General features: G+C 44.0%; 1 protein-coding gene across 5 annotated transcripts in view; it reads right to left on the reverse strand.

The window, feature by feature from the left end:
* Positions 1-21,975, reverse strand: part of PBX1 (PBX homeobox 1) — a 291,950-nt gene that overhangs the window by 54,641 nt on the left and 215,334 nt on the right. For all 5 annotated transcript variants that reach the window (XM_054482550.2, XM_063649429.1, XM_054482567.2 and 2 more), the window contains one exon: positions 4,236-4,480. In XM_054482550.2, coding sequence (XP_054338525.1) covers positions 4,236-4,480 — 245 coding nt within the window. The remainder of the gene's footprint in view (positions 1-4,235; positions 4,481-21,975) is intronic.

Raw genomic sequence — 21,975 nt, forward strand, 5'->3', positions numbered from 1 at the left:
CCTCAAGCCTTGTATCTGAAGAAGCTGGGCTACTTCCGATAGGACAGGCACTCACAATGTGACAGTAATGTGAATACTTGGGGTTACAGTTGTTAATTAAATAAAACCTTCACATGCTGAATGTTTCTCAACAGAGGAGACTCTACTGTAGGCTGTCATAAAAAACAACAGTTACTTTCTGGGAGCTCAGGCTGCCTCCATAGGGCAGAGGGATTTCTAATAGACCTCCCAGGTTACAGGGCAAGGTTGTTTCTGGAAGCAGACACTGAAAGGGAAGCCTTTCAAAAGTCTTGTATAAGGTTTAAGTTTACATCCTGAACTATAAGACCTATCTTCTTCCTTGACTCCTTCAAAAAGATAGATTGGATTGAGATCCAAGGATGAGATTGGATTTGGCTGCCAATCTCATCAACAAAAGTAACTGGGATCTTAGGGCTTTCTCAGCTATGAACTGAATTAACCCAGTCCAATTCAACATTAGAGATTTAGTCCTGTCGATTCCCCAACAGCATTATTTACAAAAGCTAAAGAATCCTACAAAGGCACAAGATTTTTTTTTTTTAAAGTAGAGCTTGGAATAAAACTCAGTTTTCTGACATCATGGTTTTATCTATTATAATATGCCAGCTCTTAAATACCTTACAGCGCCAGGCGTGGTGGCTCACGCCTGTAATTCTAGCACTTTGGGAGGCTGAGGCGGGCAGATCACGATGTCAGGAGATCGAAAGCATCCTGGCTAACACGGTGAAACCTCATCTCTACTAAAAATACAAAAAATTAGCCGGACATGGTGGCACATGCCTGTAATCCCAGCTGCTTGGGTGGTTGAGGCAGGAGAATCACCAGAGGCAGAGGTTGCAGTGAGCCGAGATCGTGCCACTGCACTCCAGCCTGGGCAACAGAGCAAGACTCCATCTCAAAAAAAAAAAAAAAAAAAAATGTCTTCAGAAGACTTCTTTATTTAATAACCTCAGGTTGAAACAATGGCTGATTCAGGTAGTTTTTTGTTTTGTTTTTGGAGGGATAAGGGTGAGGGTGAGCTACGATAGCTAATTATTGTATAGTTATCTGCCATCACCATGCCAAAAATAAAACAACAAAATTAATTATTAAGTAACCAATTTGGTAATTTCAGGTAGGTACTACTAAAATACTGACATTTTCACCTGACCAAGGTTTTCTATTTTTAAAAAATCCCCATAAGGAACTGTTACAGGAAAATGAAGAAGATATATCTCTCAGACACACTAGCTAGAAGGTTAATAGCATAATTTCCCTACAATCTGCTGTTTACTATAATTAACACAACTAATATTAATAAATTATTAAGCATCCAAAATGTATTAAGCAGTATTCACTTCTTAACTAGAAAATGCCCATATAAACAAATAGATGATATTTTAGTACTTTTAAAAATAATAAATACAGATGACTAGCACAAATTCTACACTGAACAGAATTTGCTTCTGTACTGACGGAGCTTTTTAGTTCCCAATTTCCAACATATTTATTATTTAGAATAGGTAGGTAGCCACAAGAAGTTTCTGAAGAGAATATTTTTATCACAACCCTCTCTTAGGTGCCAGTAATCTAGTCCAAGGAAGTAACAGAGAGGACAACCTGCTTACCCCATTGTCGAAAGACATCCACATTCTCTTCTTACAAAGTGGAGTCAGGCATTGTTCTAATAAGAGCCCTTGGGGTAAGGGTCAAATCCTGGATTCTAGGGCAAATTCTCTCCCTCATTAAATGTGTGACCTCCACCACGTCTTAACCTCTTTCATCTCCATTTCCTCACCTGTATCAAAATGGAGAGGATGACACTACCTGTCCTGGGTACCCAATCTCAAAATTGCCTTGAGGAGCAAGTGCCATTATGTCAGCCGCAGTGTTTTGTAATTGGTGACATGCTATTGAAATGTACTATGGCTGTCATAACTTTTACTCATTTTGGATGTGGACGGAAAAGTGATAAGAAGGTTTAAATCAAGGAAGCAGTTCCATGTTACTGGCAACCTGAGCTCAGACTAAAGACAGTTTTCAACACCTCCCAACCTAACATCCATTGCAGTTATGGTTTAGTGAAGGAAGTCACACTCTGGGCTTGTCTTGTGTCCTGTTCTTTGGCACGAGTTAACCTGGAGGACAAATCTGGAGGACAGTTTGCTATGCCAGAGGACAGGGTTACTGGTGAAGGTGAAGTAGGAAGAGCATTGGGTAATAAGAATCCAAGAGGTCAGCGAGAGGTCTGTCCCCATTTGCCTTCCATAATTACCCTTTTAGGTTAGGGCAGACTGCAAATTCTAAATGATGGTCATGGTTGGAGAAACTGTCACAGTTCAGCCAGCTCTCTGAGCTCAGCATTGCCTGGAATCTGGGGAAATGTCTATATGAGCCAACACTGTGGCAAGAACATTTGTTCTTTCCCAAGAAGGCAAAGGAGGATGACTCACAGCTTCTTACCACAGCTTGCTTTTATTTTCCTCCCCTTCACCCTCCCTACACCTTGTCTGATGGTCAAATTTCACTATTCTTGGCTTCACAGCAATTTTTTTTTTTTTGCCCTCATAAAAGAGACGATTTTGTAGAAATCCATTCCAAAGGTAGATAGGAGTGCAGTAATGAAACTTTATTCACTTTAAATTTTAAAATGCCTATTTCTATTTTAAAATTTAAATTTTCTATTAAGTTTGCATTTGCCTTCTACCTAGATAGTTACGAGTGGACTGCACAAGGTCTTCTACCTTCCACTTTTTCTCTCTCTTCTTTTTTGGCTTTTAAAAAGAAAGAGGCCAGGTGTGGTGGCTCACGCCTGTAATCCCAGCACTTTAGAAGGCTGAAGCAGGTGGATCACCGGAGGTCAGGAGTTCAAGACCAGCCTGGCCAACATAGTGAAACCCTGTCTCTACTAAAAATACAAAGATTAGCTGGGTATGCTGGCACCTGCCTGTAATCACAGCTGCTCAGGAGGCTGAGGCAGGAGAATTGCTTGAACCCGGGACACAGAGGTTGCAGTGAGCAGAGATCGTGCCACTGCACTCTAGCCTGGCTGACAGAGTGAGACCCCATCTCAAAAAAAAGAAAATAAAGGAAAGGAAAGAAAATAAAAAGAAAAGAAAGGTAAGGAAAGGAAAGGAAAGAAAAGAAAAGAAGAAACGAAAAAAGAAAAGAAAAGAAAAGCTAATGATTCAATGAGAGTAAGATAATGGAGAACTTCAATATAATGTTGCATCCCAAGAGGTAACAACAAACTTATCTGTTATCTAAATGAAAGGCTGCTGTTAAAGGACTCCTGATAAAGTAGCATGCTTACACGAACCAGAGGAACTAGCATTGCTATATGATGTGTGTATGTGTTGTGGGGAGGATGGGATGGGGGTTCTCTATTAGAGAGGGGCTCTGTTATAATCAGGAGACCCTACATGTACTGCTTTGTAGTTAACAGCCTTTCTTGCCCTTTCCTTTATATAAGTTTTATGGTCCTTCACATCTGTGACTCCAAATCCACAGATCTGTGCCATACATCAGCTTTCAGAATTGAGTATGCAGAACACTGAGTCCCACAAACCATCTGTGGAGTGCCCGGATTAGAATCCCAGTTTGTCTGGCTCCAGGGGTCTCCTGAACCTCCTACCCCTTTTATAGAGGATGATTTGTATCATATTGCATGCCATATATTATGTAAAAGAGGCAATACATTTGACTCTCAATTGAACTGAGTCTGGGTAAAGTGAGGGACTCTAGGGCCAAGTTTTAAATCCTTTCCCATAGGATACTATAAGCACCCAGAAAAAGTATAGGCCTCCTGATAAATAAGGAAAAACAAGGGCCAGAGAAAACCTCCCACCGTCTTGCAGGTTGGTTGGTGACTCTGCTGATCACCTATAGCGCCCGGATGAGAGCCAGGCCTGCACATCACAGGCACACGTTCTGGAGTCCAGGTATGGAGTGTTCCTTCTATGCACGATTTATGTTTCCTTGAAATCATCATTTACAGCGTCACACATTTTTTAATGCCTTTACCTCCATTGAACGCCTAGGTTTTTAACAGTTGAGACCAGGACTTGGCAGACTCAAGTTTGGCCAGGGCTCTGTGGCTGGGCAGGGGATGCCGGGCACAAGGACGCCAGCCACCTGGGAAAAGTGAACCGCTCGTCTCTGCAAGCCCCGGGGTTGTGCTTCCTCCACCCTTTCCTAAAGGGCCTGGGTGCTGAGCCCCAGGTGGTTCTGGTTACCTGCTCGTATTTCTCCAGCTCCGTATGGTAGATTTGTCTGATCTGTGAGAGTTTGGCTCTGTAATCTGAATGCTCCACTGAGTTGTCTGAACCTGCCCCACCAGAAGCCGCCGCCGCCGCCGCCGCTGCCGCCGACCCTCCGCCCTTCTCAGGCCCCGCCACGCCTTCCGCTAACAGCATGTTGTCCAGCCGCATCAGCTGGGGGTCTGTGGGTTCCTCCTCCTGGGCTCCTCGGATACTCAAAACTACAGAAAAAGACAAAGGGAAGGAAGCGTTAATAGTAACCCAAGAAAGAAAATAAAAAACAAAACACATTTGTGTTCTTTGGCTACATAAGCCGCCAAATTACTTGCAAGATGCCATTTGAGGAATAGAAGAAGCTGGAAAAAGAGAGAAACTGAGAGGGTGAGAAAATGAAGGAGGGACTTGCTTTGTTTCAAAATTACACTCCACTTGTATGTGGAATCTAGAATAATCAAATTTATAAGAGGCAGAAAATAGAATAATGGGTACCATGAGTCGGGGGGAGGAGTGGGGAGCTATTGTTTAATGAGTGCAGAATTTCACTTCGGGAAGCTGAGTTTTTGAGATGGCTGCAAAATAATACTCAGCTGTACACTTAAAAATAGTTTTAAATGGTAAATTCGGCACTTTGGGAGGCTGAGTTAGGGGGGTGGATCACAAGGTCAGGAGATCGAGACCATCCTGGCAAACATGGTGAAACCCCGTCTCTACTAAAATACAAAAAATTAGCCAGGCGTGGTGGTACGTGCCTGTAGTCACAGCTACTCGGGAGGCTGAAGCAGGGGAATCCCTTGAACCCAGGAGGCGGAGGTTGCAGTGAGCTGAGATCACGCCACTCATTGCACTCCAGCCTGGGCAATGGAGCAAGACCCCGCCCCCCAAAAAAGGTAAATTCTATCTTATATATATTTTACCACAATAAAAAATTTCAACTAGAAAAATGTAATTATAACAAAATATATTTTTTACTTTTATCCCCATACTACCTAATTTCAATTTAAGGAAAAGCATTTCCCTCTTTATTTCTCATTTTAAATTTCTGTAAGTTTGTGGTTTTGCACTCATTGCCTTTCTTTGCAATGCTTGATCAGTCTAAATTTTTCATTTCCAAAATCACCTATAAGTACACAAATCCAGTACATTTGGAATGAAATCTTAAGACCTTTCCTGTGGACTAGCAGAGAGTGAGGTCTAACATAGCAAGAAGACAAACTGGCCCTTGAGCAGGGTCGTTTAGCTCCAAAAATTGAGATCTATCTGTTCCGAGTGATAAGGACTCTGTCCTGTTGGAAACAAGGGTGAGGTCCTTTTAACAAGCTGTCTCCAGGGATTCAGGGAAGCCAGTGCTCTGGTAGGATGGTGTCTCAGATCAATGAGATGGCTGCTTTTTATTAAAACACCAGGACTCTTGGTGGTGATTTGGACTGAAGGAGATCCAGTGATTTAGTAAATCAGCCAAAGAGCGAGACAGTCTTTTTTTTTACTACCCCTTCAGACAACCTCCCATAAAATAAATCACTCATCTAAATCCAGTTCAGTTGTCAGCAGCCAAGTCTTTGTTAAGAGGAAACATAAAAAGTGTTTTCAATTTTTAAGAAATTGAAAAGAATGTGTGGGTAGGGTGGGAAAGAGGGAAGTGATTAAAGGGAGAGGAGAGGGGTCCGGTGTTGGTTGACATTTTGGGGATGGAGGTGGCAGGGTCTAAGTCCCTGGTGGATATCCACACACCAGAGCAGAGTCAAGAGCTGTTTCATGGCAGGGTGCATCTGGTGAGCCCCAGGGGGGACGGTGCCAGTTCCAGGTGTCTCCCAGCCCTGGCAAAGCAGGGCTTCGGGTTGTAACAGGGAAGGTGAAGATGAGCTCAATGAGGGTATGTCTAGATGTTTGAGCATTCCATCACATATAATACCAGCATAACTGCTGGCTGTGTCCACATGCTCCTGGCTGCCAACAGGCAGCAAAAGAACCAACCCTGAACGTTGTTCAGAAGGAAATCCCAATTCCTAGGCCAAAAGGAAAACTACAGTATGGCTCTTGCAAAACACGAGACCATCAAATGGAATGACGAGCCGTGTGGATCAGTGGTGGCCATAAAGAGCAAAGAGGACAAAAGGTGCAGGGCAGAAGCTTGGGTTCCACGATGAAGTAAAAAAAGGATGAGAGGAAGGAAAGGCGAGGGAGGGAGGAGGGAGAGCAGGTAGCTGGGAAGGAGAAAAGAAGGAAGCCTGCACCCTAGACGCAAACCACAACACTACCAGGTCATGATCTTCTCTCTTCAAACCTGAATGTGTAATATTCTGCTACACAAAAACAAAATTGCTATAGTAGTGACGGCAAAAGGTTAGGAGGTCATTGAGGTTTATTTTGTGGACTTTTTTTTTTTTCAATAAAATCCTTCTTTTGTAGGCTCAGGAGACTGAATGGGAAACTGCTCCTTTGGCTGATCTTTGCATAATAAGGATTTAGTCACGTTATTGTTTCTCAAATTTATTTACTCAAATCTCCGAAGCACTCTGAAGAACAAATTGCTGCTAACAAAGGTTTCCTTAAGAAAGTAGATGGCTGCTGTAACCATTCCCTGAATACCAGGCCCTAAAGGCACCGAAAAGAATTGGGGCATCCAAACATCTGGCAGCAGCTCCCAGCAGCCCCTCCTTCACTCTACGTGGTTGTTTCTCTTTATATGATAAATTTTAATAGTCTTATCTACAAAGAAATTTATGGGTCATTTACAAATTAGAAAAAAAAAAGGAATCGCCTCTGAGCCATTAATAAATATAATTGTTTCACTTTAGCTCAATTATTCAAAACATTGTGCTGGGGCAAAATTCTACTCTCTCATTCGCTCATTGAATCTCACGTCCAATATACTTCCTTCAGAAGAGGCCGTAAGCCCCCATGGCTGGCAGGAACATTCCCCACGAAGCTGAGGCTGGTAACCCTTCAGCTGGGTGTTAATGCCTTCAAGTGGGTCCACCTGGCTACTCCACAGCCAACTGGTCCTGCATGCGGCCCAACACTGAAAGATTTTAGGACAACCAACCTCTGGTCTCAACAACAACAGCAAAGCAAAAAAGAATGATGTCCTATTAATGGTCAGGACTTGCCTTCCCAGGGCTAGTGTTAAGCACTGCCTACTTGAGCTGACATCAAGTATCCTACCTCCTCCAATCGCACGGGTACCCCAAGCGGCCTCATTCATTCCATCAGCTTATTCCTCCAGCCAAACTTGGTGAGGTATGAAAGAAGGGAGAGGCAAGGCAGACAGACAGTTCTGGTCCTCGCTCCTCCAGGAGCTACATAGGTGATCACGCACACATCACTATGAATATTTTCCATATACCTAATATTAACCTCTGAGAATATTTCCTCTTTCCAACCGCTCTCAGTTTCATGCCTCTGCTCCATCTTTTTAAAATAGTCAACGGGAAGCACAAACAATTCCACACAAACTCTACACACCTCCTAATTAATATATTTCTTGGCCTTCAAATCTAACTGGTTTTAAATAAAATAAGAAAGGAAATTGTCAAGGCTCGCAAAGAACAATGAAAGGATAGACTGCAAGCCCCTACCCACCATGGAAGTTTCAGGAGGGTTGCAGAGCTTAAAGCATAAAGCATACTGCCTCTTTTCTTTCAGGTATGAAGGATACATTTAATTGGGCGCAGCGGTGGTGGGCTGGGTGGGGCAAGAAAGTGTTAGCATTTTGCTTAGCTTTTACATCATTTTATGAATCCTGCAAACAAATACTCCTTAAAAAGAAATGTGAATTCACTATGAGTTAATAGACTTACTTTCTAAACGTGGCCAATTAGAAATTGATAAGATAGATACAACGCACCACAGCATAAATGTTGCTTGCATTTACACTTAGAGTTCAGGACACATAAATAGGTCCCAAATCAGAGATCTGAAGAAAATAAAAGAATGAAAAGAAAAGGGGGGGGGGGGGGAGAAAAACCAACAACAGTCATTTCCAAATTACACCCTTTAAATTATACTCAAATTATGAAAATAGAAAATGATTGTGCAAAAACCCAAAAAAAAAATTTTTAAAGAACAATATGAACAAGGGAAAACCTTAAAAGAAAACCATCTTGCACTATTTTGCACAGAAAATTCAGTTCTGGTGGATTTGGGCTGTGTCTGTAATGCTTGGAGGGGACAGGGATGAACCAATAAACAACCTTGCATGCTCATATTTGTAGCCAGCGCAAGGAGAATCCAAATATACCACTATTAAGAATGGGTGTTGGGATTCACTGATACACAAACCGTTCAGCTCGGCAGTTAAAAAAAAAACAAAACCACCATTAAATAAATAAATGAAAAGGGTGATATGTCTAAGCAGAACTGATGCTACCTATTTATTGCTGGAAGCCAGTACTCTGGTGAGTAGGAGACAAAATGATTATTTAAAAGCTCCTTTTTATCTCTGCAGCACCATGCAAGACTCAAATGAACCTTTCGCCAGGACACCAGAGATGTTAACACTCATCCTCCAAGATCCAATTTCAACCAGCAGAGCTGTTACCTAATCCAGCAACCATCACATATGATCAGGTTCCTGCTTCCCTGATGGGTGCCCTGTGCTCTCTCCCTCCCCCTCATCTCTTCCCTCCCCACCCCAGCAGCTTTTTTCTGAAATAGGTTTTAAAGAGCCAAATCCCGTTTGTCCCCACGCATACAGGCTTTTAATGGCCAGGCAGGCCTGGACGCGTCCACTACCCAAAAAATGTCATTGATTGCAGTGGATATGCAATCTGCAGAGGGGTTGCGCCCATGAAGATATTTAACCCATTTGGTAATAATTCTTATAGAAGGAGTTTCCTTCCCACAAATCCACCCAATTATGGAAGAGACTAGTTGAGACAAGTAGGTGATTTATACAGGTATTGTCACAAGCCCTTTAAAAAGCTTCTGATGTCACATGTACCTTGCTGCCATCGCTTACCCTGGGGTTAATTCTTTGGTAAAACTCCTAAGATAAAGGGACTGTCACAGCATTGTGGGAGCTGCTCTCACCACTTGTCTCCTGCTGTTCTTTCTTTCTTTTTCTTCACACAAGGAGAAAAACAAACCAGACCCAAAGGCATAGTCAAGATCACCCTTGTCGGGAGGGCTGTGTGCAGGTTGTTTTGTCCTTGGCTGAGCGACGTGGGTCCGGAGCAGCTCCAGCCAATGCCCACTAGAGGGCACTCTTTCTTCACCAAGGACTGGTTCTCCAGGCAGGCGGACAGTCTCAAGTGTCCCAGGTTCGTGCTGGGGGAATGCCTCTGCTCAGATTCAAACTTCCACAGGTGGGGGCAGGTTGGGAGGGGAGGAGGGCAGATCTACAGGGAGGGTGGTCTTCAGATTTGGACAACAGTGCAGGGGCCCAAAGCTGAGCTGAGAGAGAGAAACAGATAAAGAACAAGACAGAAAGCAGAGGCAGGTGGTCTGGGGAAAGGCACAAGGTAGCCTCCCGACGTGTGTGCAAAAAGGCAGGCTCTCTCTGGCTGATCTCTTTGTTTGATTTGTAGGCACAAACCTCCATGCAGAGTGTTCTATTGCCCAGGAGCTAAGTCTTTACCACATCCTACCAGAAGAGTTAGAAAAGAGAGACCAGCTCTCCCCGCCTCATTCCCAAGTCAGCTATGCAGTTTTAGGAAAAGAGCAAAGTGCTTGCTTCCTGAGAGCATCAGTTACACCTTTTATTTGTTCATAAAGTACTTGCACGCACTGAATTACATCACCTTACAAAACATGAAGTAATGTTCCAAACTTACATAGCAGATAATTGAAGATTATAAAGGCAAAGCACATTTCCCCAAAATCAAAGCAAATGAGACACAGCCGACACTGAACTCTAGATCTTTAACTCTCAGCCACTTCAGTCCTCTACAATATTGGAGTTCTGAATCCTTTTCACAACAGGCAGCTACATGGATGTGATATCTATTCTGTGTGCGCGCGCACACACACACACACACACACTCTCTCTCTCTCTTCTGATGCCCAAGGCACACCGATACTCTGGCCAAGAAGAAAACAATCAGATAGTAACGGAAGGAAGTTTTTCCTATTGATTTCCTAATTTCTTTTAATTTCTCTAAATCTGGTCCTTTCCCATTACCTCTTTCCACCATCATGGTTAGAGCCACTGTATTGGGTGAGAGAATGCCCTCTTCTTTCTCAGCCACAGAAATCCACTTACTACAGTCGTATTTCATTTTAAATCTCAGCTCAAAATCCTTCATGAAATCTGCCCTGATGAGAACAGCCGAAAATGATCTCTAAGCCTCTGAGGCACCAGGGCACGTACTGCCTAGACCACAGCCATGGGGCATCTCAGGACACGCCAGGGCACACCTACCATCTTGCCAGTAAGACTGAACTCCTGAAAGGCGGTTCCCCACACAACCTCACAGGGCCTCTGACACTAAATGTCTGTTCCAATATTTCTTAAGAGCAATATAATAAAGAATCAAGGAGGGAAGGAAGATACAGGCTGGTGAGATCCAGGGATCTCTGCCTCAGCTTCCTGTTCTCAGCCAGGCAGCCAATTCCCTGCATGTGCTCTCTTTCCCCCTGCATTCCAGTTACAAGTTGTACCAGAGCCAGCACGCTGTTGGGTAGAAGGCTGTTCTCTCTGCCACCTCTTCCATATCCACTTCAAAAAACTGTCAAATCTGCCTTATCAAATCTGACAATTCTAAACAAGCAAAACTACACTGGCATTAAGCCAGAGCTTCCTGGACCCAGCCTGGTATGTCCCCAGGAAGCCAACATTACCGGTGACAAAGGCTCTGGGTGCTGGGAAAAGCTTGGTTCGTGACTGGTACCTGGGGAAGAAGCACTCTGTGAGGGTTGACAGGGCCTGGCAGCCAAGGGGCCACATAGAGGTCGTCTCCACATACAGGCCCTCTGAGGAACGCTCAGTGCAATCAAACAAATTACTGCTCAAGTACCTCCAAGGTGACAGGAATGTGCTGGACCCTGGGACCTTGGATGAACCCGATATGGGCTCCGACTTCAAGAAGCCTGTGGTTTATGCTCCTCCAGTCCCTCGGACACAGGACACCAACTGCTTTGAGGCTTGTGGGTACATGAGATTGCCAGGGTGGGTGGATAACAACTGAAAATCTGGATATTAGTGTGCATCCAACTGATGCACATACACTTCTTCCTCTGATTTTGTTTACTTCCTATAAGCACAATATAATCCACAGCCTGGAACCTCCTCAAGTTGAAAAATAACTATGCTCTAATTTGATTCTTCTCAACCAAAGGTGGGACCCAAATCTTCTGTTAGTGTCTTGAAACTCAGGGCAGCAGGTCCTCGTGTTCTTCACTCCTTATTCTCAATCTCTCTGTTTGTTTGATGTGAAATGTCTTTTTTAACGGTGATTTTTAAAGAGTTATTCATCAAACAAATAGAAATGACTGATGATTCTATTTTCTAAATTTTACAAGTCAGCATTACTGATAGGTGTCAGTCAGCGCTTCTGATTATACAGGGAAAGCAGTTACCACCTGAGTTGACATCTTCCAGCCCCAAGTGGAGACCCTGGATGCTGCAGTAGGCCTGGAGCGGCCTCTTCAGATGAGAAGCTGTAGTTTAAGAAATCTCCAAATGTTGAAAGCCACCCTTGTTCCCCCCGGGTTGTCTCTCAGCCCTCTAGAATCTCAGAGACACCAAGGTGGGACTTAATCTAGGTCCAGGGTTTCTTAAAGTTGGGGATTTGTATTGAAGGTAAGATATTATGTTTTTAAGCCATTCCAACTGTTTTTCTTGGTTTGCCAAGCAGGTAGGCCAAATTGTAACCAAGTTCAGGGATTTGAAGGCTTTAGTCAAACAAAGGCAAGAATTTGCGGTCCTCAAGTGTTTCATCCCAGGAATATTTATTGAGCATTTACTATGGTGCCAGGCACTGTGCTGACTTTCCAAATAAACGTGGTCCTGTGAGGAGCTCTTAGATTCACTCGTTTTTTACATTTAGCCAACAGCCACAATGTGTAAAACTTTGTGTGAGGTTTTAGGGCAAGGGATGAAAACAAAATTATATGACACTCTTGAGACAGTTTTAGGTTTTTGTTTGTTTGTTTATGTTTTGTGGTTGTCTTTAGAGAAACACACCAAGTTTTTCTTGTCATCTTTTTCCCTGGGTTAGGTTTTGGCGGTTCTGGTCACGTGCATTTTCTACTTCTCAGGGGATGCATGGGCATGGATCCCATTCACACGTTCCCCACTTGGCACACTGCGCCTCCCTGGGCCAGCTGGCAGGGAGAAAGCTAATGTGCTGGGCGATAGGCCCCTGCCTTTCTGGATGGGTGCCGGCTGCCTGGGCGAGGGGCTTTGGTCCTTAATAGCTCAAGTCTGGACTGCTGCTCGGTAAACCCCTTTGCCTAAAGAGGAGCTACAGAAGTTGGTAGGAGGGCATGACTTACACAAGCTTTGGCCTCAGACGGACATACCCAGAGGTACGAGGAAAGGGGGAAAGCCATCGGAAAGACAGAAGGCCAGGACCAGGACCAGGGCCAGGGGAGGGTGTGTGAGACCTGGATTGCCTGTGGTAATCCACGATACAAGGGACAGTTTCCTTCTTAGTTACACATAAAAAGCATGAAAAATGTGGACCCATTGGTTGGCAGCTTGCTGTGCATTCCGTGGAGATGAAAGCTTCTCTCTACAATGGTATTTCCTAAAGGAAGCAACCACAGAGAAAACAAGAAGTTTCTCAATACTCTTTAGCCTTAAGGTAAAAATGTTCTGCAGTTCCGAGTCTCAGTGAGGCACCTAGCACATTGCCTGCTTTCTGGCAAGAGCTAATACATGATAGATTTCCTTCTCCTACCACATTTTAATACCCAGAAGAGTATAAGTATGGGCACAAGCTTTCTTCTGTTAGTGCCACAGCATGGCACAAAAAAAAACATGCACTAAAACAGGCCTTGGGTGTCTAGGTTCAAAGCCAGGCCCAAGACTCCTACTATATGACTTCACCTATGCCTTAATGCTTACTAAGGATTAAATAAGGTTATTTTTACAAAAGCACACGGTAGTGCTTGGTGACTGATAGATTTTAGATTTTTGTTAAATCTGAATCAATCTCACTGATAAAGATCCCTTTGGGAGGAATAAAAAAGCAGGATAGGTTTAGAGTTAAGAGTTTGGTTTTTCTGCGCGTTAGGAATCAACAACACAGAAGAAACCAGGATAAGCCAAGAATATACATACACACACACATGCACGCACACACAAGCACACAGACACCCCCCACCCCCACCTTACTGACCTGTGCTTCCAGGCAAGCTCACACTGATACCGTCAAAGGCTAAGGAATCCATAGATCCTCAGCCAATAGAATACATTTCAAAATGTCTTCTTCCTCACATCTTTTCTCCTCTTTATAGTCCTTTCTTGCTATTTGCCCAAGTACATTAAGGATCCTGCAGCTTCTTAAGTCTCCACTCAGAGGAGATGCCACAGTCTTCAACCCTAGTCTCCCCTGAGCCAGAGGCGACACCATCCTCCTGGCCTGGCAGAGCTCACACTGGAAGCCTCGGTCTTTCTGAGGCTGGAAGACCCTTCTGGGAACCACTTAGTTCTGAAGTAATCTCACCTTGTGTCAGACGAGCTGGCCTGGAAGTCATCTTTAATGGCTGCTTTCAAATTTCCATTAAAAAATAAATAAATTATAACCAGAAGAGGGTAAAGATGCTATTTGTATTCAAAGGTTTGAGGAAGCATGTTTAAGTTTTGATTCTGGGTGGGATCTGTGACTCACAATCACCCTTCTCTGCCGGGATGTAGAGAAACCCCATGGGTGAAATATTACGACTTGCCCGGGCTGTGCACGCCTCCATGTTGTCTTACCCCGCTGCCGTTGTCACTACTGTCTTGAGGCTACAAATTAGCTTCCAGCTCCTAGTGAAAAATGGCATTTTCCGGCCCATATCTACAAACTGAATAGGAACAGAACTAGTTTTTCTCTAACTTTCCAAACAATTTCATCAGAACTAAGTTTGAAATAAAGAACATTTTGCTCCCACAGGAATATTTCCCAGTTTTTGAAAACTGCTGAGTAATTCAAAGGCAGGGTTCCTAATACAATGAGCTATTGACCTTGGGCAGTCCTTACAGAATTCGTGGATCATTTAGTCTTAACGTGATCCATGATTACTTCCAGTTCTACAGATCACAGGAGACGAGACCTACCACTGATAATACGATACACCTTCTCCCTGCTAGACCAGGCTTCCTTCTCAATAAGATTGAAATGCAAACCTCTGCCAGGTGACAGCCATAGACAGAGGTGTGCAGACCAAGGACAGACAAAGAAATGATGTCACTGATGCCAAACAGCAAATTCCAGCCAGGGTTACCAGTGGCCTAGAGTAGGGCAACCAGGCGCAGTACTCTAAATCACTCCATCCCTTCTGCAGCTCCCCCATCCCCCTGCCCATGAGCTGGGCTGGGCACTGGAAGCCACTCTAGGGAAAGAAGCCAGATGGGAGTTCTCACACCCTGGAGACCAGCCCACCAGTCATCTTTGGGCTATAAGAAAGAAGGGAAAAAATAAACTTGTATTTTGTTTAAGCCATGTTATTTTGGGGTTTTTCAGAGGGTTTTGTTTTGTTTTGTTTGCTTTAGACAGCTTAACCAATCTAAGCTAATACAAACTATTTCTAAAAATAAGATAAAAATCTAGAAGGCAGAGTGATTTCATGTAGAGTATTACAGAGAAAATTAGAAAAAGGCAGATTTAATAACCAGAGGCAAGTCACAGAAAAACCTGAGTAGTCACTGTGGGGAACTCCTGGCAAAAACAGGAGGTTTTAGAGCAGATCAAAGAGACCTTGGTCATTAGAGGGGCCTCTCTTGGGTACTACCAGGGCTATCAGCAGAGGCAAAAGAAGGCCCAGAAATCCGGGATGAGGGAACACGGAAAGACATCACCCAGTGAGGGTATCGGGTGCCCTTGAGGAGTTTAGACTGAGAATACAGTGGTAGGTGGTGAGGGGTGGCTGTATATGGAAACCAGCCAAGAGGCTCTGTGATGAGGGAGTAGACGAGAAGATTCTATCTTGACCAAGGGAATTCTAAGGTGGACTAAACTGTAAACCTGTGAGACCAAGTTCTAACAAATTACTTTAGGCTGAGTACCTGTAATTTGCCTTTCTGCATATATTGATCTATATCTTGTAGTGGGATTTTCCTTACACTATACTAATAAAATCAGGTTTTTACTCTAACCAGCCTGCTCAATTTGTCAAGTACAGAGGATTGGAAGAGAGATCCCAAGGCACCCTACTTAGAGGAGAAATCACCTCTGTTCACTTTAGTGGAAGCAGAATTCTCCAGCTGAAGGACACTGGGTCTATTTATGGGCGCCCCAGGTCCATTTCAAAACACACGCCAATTAGCTTTTCTTTTTCCATGACCACAAACAACACCTGTGACCCCAGACAGTCATCTCACAAATGCATACAAGGTCAGTCAGGGTCCTTCAGGGAGAGTATGTGGATGATCCATCACCACTCGTTACAAAAACCACCCCAAGCACATGCCGTGCTGCTAATGAGTCACTCGTGCTGTCCTTAGACACAAGGAGCCACGGAACACACAGGCAAACAGGCTGCATGAAAAGCAGGAGGCATTTGCTGCTTCTCAAAACTTTCCAAGTAGCCCCCGAATGCACTAAGCCTTTAACTGACAGGAAAGAGCGGATGGCAGGACATGATACTAATGGCGTCCTGGACAAGAGGCACTAAATAAGAAATCCTGGTTGTGACAGTGGAATAGGGGAAGGGTGACGGAGATTATGAGCTCCAGATTGCAAATTATGCCTTTAATCTTCACTAGACCAGTCTCTGGATAAAAGAGATAACATCTCATGGGGACCAAGAAAGCTACTGACTTAATGTCTTCAGGGATGTGTGACATTTCTGCTTTGGGGACGATTCCATGGAGCCATCATTTCCTGTCTCTCATCTCAGCACTGTGCCTTCCCTTGGGGAAATGAGGCCTAAGGAGTGGCTCTGTTCTCCCGGACAGTCTTCCCTGGTGCCTCTTCCTCTCTTCCCAACAGAGTCTAAGCGGCTGAAATTTACAATTCATCAACACCTGGAGGTCAAATGGGTTTAACTTTTCTTGAACTTGAGTGCAAGCATTCAAATTCCATCCTGAACAAGGCTTCTCAACTGCCGATTCAAGTTTCCGGGGGGACATTTTAAAGGAGAAGTAGATTTCAAGTAAATGATTGCAACTTATCGAAAATAATGTGCTACTTAGCATCTGCGGCAAGCATCCTGGCAGGCAGCGAGAGGAAGCAGCACTGGAGCAGATGGGAGCGATTAGGCTCTGATTTTCAGACGGGCTTTTTTTGTAGTGGTTGTTGCCTCCACTTGCTTTTGCATGCTGGTAAAATCGGGAACTTGGGGAGAGTAGGGGGTCTCTGGACCATTCCTTCTTTCTGTGCACTGGAGATGGAGCCCCCCACTAAGAACTCTCACATCGGAGGCGCCCACCCCTGTGGGGAGGTACAGTGGTCATCATGAACCATTATCATCAAAAAGCATTTAGCACCACAAGACGCTGGCTAAATGCATCAACGAGTGACAGAGAGATAGATGAGGAGCCATCTTAATTTTCCTTTAAATATCTGCCTCCCCGAGGCTGGGCCTTATTTACTGTGGTTCTTACTGTATTTCTCTGAAGCGGTGTCTGGCTTTCCTGCTCACTGTGTAAAGCAACATCTCTCCAACCCATGTAATATCTGCTCTGGAAGTTCCCCTGTTTCACTGGCCAGACATTAGCATGGCCCTTCGTAGGCACCTTGTTGATGGCACTTCATTGAGCCCCACTCTGGTTGTATGGGACAGCCCCTAGCAAGCCATCCGTATTTCCATGAGGACACTGGGGCCAGCATGCTAAGCACCCTGCAAATCCTTTGCAGAACAGAGAGGAGGCTCCAACTCTCCCCGCTTCAGCAGAGAACTTTGCAGGGGCTCATGCTTTCTGGGGTAACAGACATATGGTCATCTTAGAAGCCAAATTTGCTTTTCTCTTTCTGTGCTGCCTGCTTTCCAGCAGCACTCTGTTTGACTCTGCCAGACTGGTCATGTCCACTTATGTTCAGTGACAGCCTTACAGCTCAGTTAAAATAAAAATCTCTCAACCCGCACAAAGTGTGACTGGGCTGCACAATTTTGCCAACATTGCTACTCCAACAAGGACCCCAGTTGGTCTCTCGGTCAGTTGTTCATTCAACATAATATACTGAGGATCTACTCTTTGACAGGACCTATATTTCAGTTGGGGAAACTTGACCAGAAATAAGACAAGTGTGCAGAATCAAGGGGGAAAGAGCTAATATACAAAGTGAAATTGCTAGAACAGATATGTGGACAATGTGGTAGAGAAGAACTAAATACGCCATATTTTCTTTCATGGAAATTAAACCTTACAAATCCATTGTCAAAAATTACCTCCTTTGGCTTGCAGTGAGCCGAGAGAGTGCCACCGCACTCCAGCCTGGGGGACAGAGTGAGACTCCATCTCAAAAAAAAAAAAAAAAAAAAAAGTTGCCTCCTTTGCTTTTATTCTCACATGAACATTATGGGGTATTATTAACCCTTTTTTAGTCAGATGAGGAAACTGAGGTACTGGGAGTCAAAGTGGCCCAAGGGTACACACACTTAGTTCTGCAGTTGACTTCACTCGGTGTTCTCCCTACCTCACAGCTGCCTCCAACTGTAGCAAGGTTGGTAGCAAGCAAAGGCGGTGCCCTGAAGAAAGAATAGGGTTGAACCCCAAGTAGCAGCTGGCAGAGTTTCACAGGATGAAGGCCAGTGTGGACTTTCATGCTGCCTTTTGCAGAATTTCATTTCTGTTTTCCTGAACTAGCCTAAACCAAGAAAAACTACTAATGACACACATGTAGTTTTCTCAGCTTCACACTCTAATCTATTATTATTATTATTTTTTTTTGAGACAGGGTCTCACTCTGTTGTCCAGGCTGGAGTGCAGTGGTGCAATCACAGTTCATTGCAGCCTCGACCTCCCAGGTCCAAGCAATCCTCCCATATCAGCCTCCCAAGTAGCTGGGACTACAGGCACACACTACCACACTCGGCTACTTTTTTTGTAGAGATAGGGTCTCCCTATTTTGCGCAGGTTGGTCTTGACATCCTGAGCTCAAGTGATCCTCCTGTCTTGGCCTCCCAAAGTGTTGGGATTATAGGCGTGAGCCACCACACCTGGTCTATTACGTCTTAAAGCAAACCAAATAGACACGGTATTGTTTCTACACCACATCATCAAAAATTACAGTTGTGCAAACACTTTTTTTTAATGCTGAATTTGACTTCGCTTTTTGGGACAGGAGATAAGGAAGTGAAACAAAAGCTACCCCGTTTTTGATCCGTTTGGTAATGAATAGCACTGAGATGCTGGTGTAAGACCTTGGTCTTAACGTTCAGCATCACCCAGCAGGAGATATCCTCCAGTTCCAGGCTCTGTTTCCAATTTGCAAACCAGAATTAGGGGGCCACCTCCCTACCTTCATATGTAACCAAAATAACAAGTGGGCTCAGAAAAACTGAGAGGAAAGGCATTTTGAAGGTTTCCAATGAAAGAAGCATCTAGCACTTGTATCAAGGTTGTCAAAGGTATATATAATATATACTTCTCTTTCCTGCAAAAAACCAGAAGGTTATGGAGTCATTTCAGCCTAAAGTAAACTAGCTAATTTTAAGATTCTGCAAACCAATGCAAATTATGTTCACATAGTTCTCTTTCCTCTTCTAGAAGGAATCCCAGGGAACTGACGTTGGTATAGACTAAGAGATTTCTGCTTTAGGTAAACATTCAAACAATGCTGCTGATTGCAAAACCGAGGATGGCAACAACAGGTTGGAGATCAGACAGGTAGTTATCCAGCCTTTAAGTGACAGGGATGTAAATAATTATGAACAGAATAAAAAGCAGAGATTTTCTTAATTCCGCTCTCCTTTGTTTGCTACTACTGTAGTCCTGTGACAGTGGCAGGACCCTAGACTTTTGAAATACCATAGTCAGTGATTACGTCCTGTGAGAAAATGCTCAGAGTTTAGCTTTATGGTCAGAGTCTCTGGAAGGCAGACTTGCTGTTCATCTCTCGACCCTTAAAACCTCCTGAGATTTTGTTGTTGTTGTTGTTTGAGGCAGGGTCTCACTCTGTAGCCCAGGGTGGACTGCAGTGGCCAGATCTTGGCTCACTGCAGCCTCCGCCTCCCGGGTTCAAGCGATTCTCCCTCCTCAGCCTCCCAGGTGGCTGTGACTACAGGTGTGTGCCACCATGCCTGGCTAGTTTTTGTATTTTTAGTAGAGACGGAGTTTTGCCATATTGGCCAGGCTGGTCTTGAACTCCTGGCCTCAACTGATCCTCCCAAAGTGCTGGGATTACAGGCATGAGCCACCATGCCCAGCCCCTCCTGAGATTATTTCAAAGATACTAAGGTGAATTTCAAGGTGTGGTTTTCCGAAACTATTATTCTTTTGACGGCCAAGCATTTATTCAGTTCATATGTAGGGGGAAGAAAAAAAGCTTCCATTACTTGTACCTCCATCTTCTGGATGGCAGCCCCCCTACCTCCCATCTCTCTCTCTCTCTATATATATATATATATCTCTCTCTCCTCCCACCACACACACACACACACACACACACACACACAAATGTAAAACCACAAGATTTAATGCAGAGATTCATTATTAAATTTTAGCCCAGCCATACATACAATGACAAGCCATATGTACAATGACAAGTATACTGAGCTCACAGATTCATTAACCTCTTGAAATTAAATAAGGGAAAGTTAATCATTGCACAGAAAAGAAATCTTTTATTGCTCAAGTTAGGCTTAAAACTTTGCACTTCTGTGTTTCCTTTTGGATATGTTCTAAAACTAGAAATTAAAGTCACAAGGAAAAGAAATCCCCCCTGGGGCACAATTCATCCATTTGGAGAATATGCTGATCTTTAAGGGACAAGTATTTCCCTAGAAAAGGCAAAGAGAAGAGAACACTTTAGATGAAAAACAAAGAGGACTCAAAGAGAAGAGAACACTTTAGATGAAAAACAAAGAGGACTCAAAAAGGAAAAAAGAGGGGTGGGAATGGCAAAAGAAAAGAGGGAGATAAAATAACACTCAAGATATTTGTGGATCAAGAGGTATTATGTGGCCCAGATGTCTCAGCAGTGAGGACATAGCACAGCACCCCTTCCTTCTAAATCACATGCCACAGCTGCCCAGTACCCCTTCCAGAGCAGCTTTTCTGTTCTGCCTTTAGCTGGCCACGGCCTTTACACCTAAGGAACACCCACATTTCTGGGGATGTGGATTCTCTGCTTCCTAGAAAGAAAGGCAAGAAAGGTACCTGGGAAGGAACCCACATACAATGAGCTATGATAAATATCTAACAATTTATACTGTGCATTCAATCTAAGATAGGCTACCTCTTCACTGAAATCTATTAATTATTCATACATTAAATCAAAGACCCATTCCTTGATTGGTTACTATGGGCCAGACAGGTAACGGTCACAGAAATAAAAGACAAAGTGCCTGCCCTAAAGGAAATGATGGTGTCATAGAGAAAAGCAGACAAACCGATTATTAGTATACAGAGATGTGGAGGAAGTTTACTCAACAAATGGCCTCAATTGTGATATCATCACAATTAAGCCTTTTGACATTCATCCTTATTTCCTTACTCCAGTGTAGACTGCCACATATTCAAATATACAAACAGACCCCAATGTATGCTCACGCAGCAGGTGACAAAGGCCAGGTGCTTGTGTTTACCTGTACTTGTGTCAGCACTCACCTCGTCCTTACACCATTAAACCGAATAGCCATTTGTAGGGCTTAAACACTTAAAAGCCAGTATTAAGCAGAACCTCAGCTCTGCATCTGGGGACAAAATACCCCACAAAAGGGATGGGAATCCCGAGAGTGCAGCCAGCATAAATCACGCCAACCTCACTGGGCAGACGGTTATAACAAAATGCACTTCCTCCTCCATGAAGAGCAAGGGCTTCATAGACTGTACCCAAGCCACAAGTTTCACACCAGACCAGAGATGGGCTAGTAGGCAGAGGCAAAGGTGGTTTCAAGGCTTCTGTGGCTTTGAAGAAAACATCTTTGAGTGTGAGAAAGCATTCACATGGTCTCTGCGGGTATCCTTTCCCTGTGGTCGGGCACTCTTCAATCTGTGGCTGTTGATTTCACCACACACTCAACTTGTCCCGCCATAGTCCTCCCTAACGTAGCCCTCAAGACAAAAGACCACTAAGATCACCCTGCAAACCTAATCAGAATGTGGCAAGTCTGGGGCAGTGATCTTTCACTCTATGATCTTTGACAGTGGGTCCTGGGGGCAAAAGTCTCAGACTCTTAAAATCTTATCTGGCTCCTTCCGTTAACAGAGAAAAGTAAATATTTAGCCACCAGCACAGAGGTTGAGAGAAAAACAGCTGTAATCAACACTCCACTTCTCACCCCTCCCAGATCAGAGGTGAAGCCTGACACCCCTGACCCCTAAGTGAGCTTCCTCGGTGTAGCGAAGCACAGAGCCCAGCCAGCAATAATTCCACATATAAACAACTCTTGCTAGGCATGAAGCACACACCAGACAGTAATCAGCTTATCTAACAGAACAGGCCTCTTTTCCGAACGCAGAGGA

Source organism: Pongo pygmaeus, chromosome 1 (genome assembly GCF_028885625.2).
Source record: "Pongo pygmaeus isolate AG05252 chromosome 1, NHGRI_mPonPyg2-v2.0_pri, whole genome shotgun sequence".
Classification (NCBI taxonomy): Eukaryota; Metazoa; Chordata; class Mammalia; order Primates; family Hominidae; genus Pongo; species Pongo pygmaeus.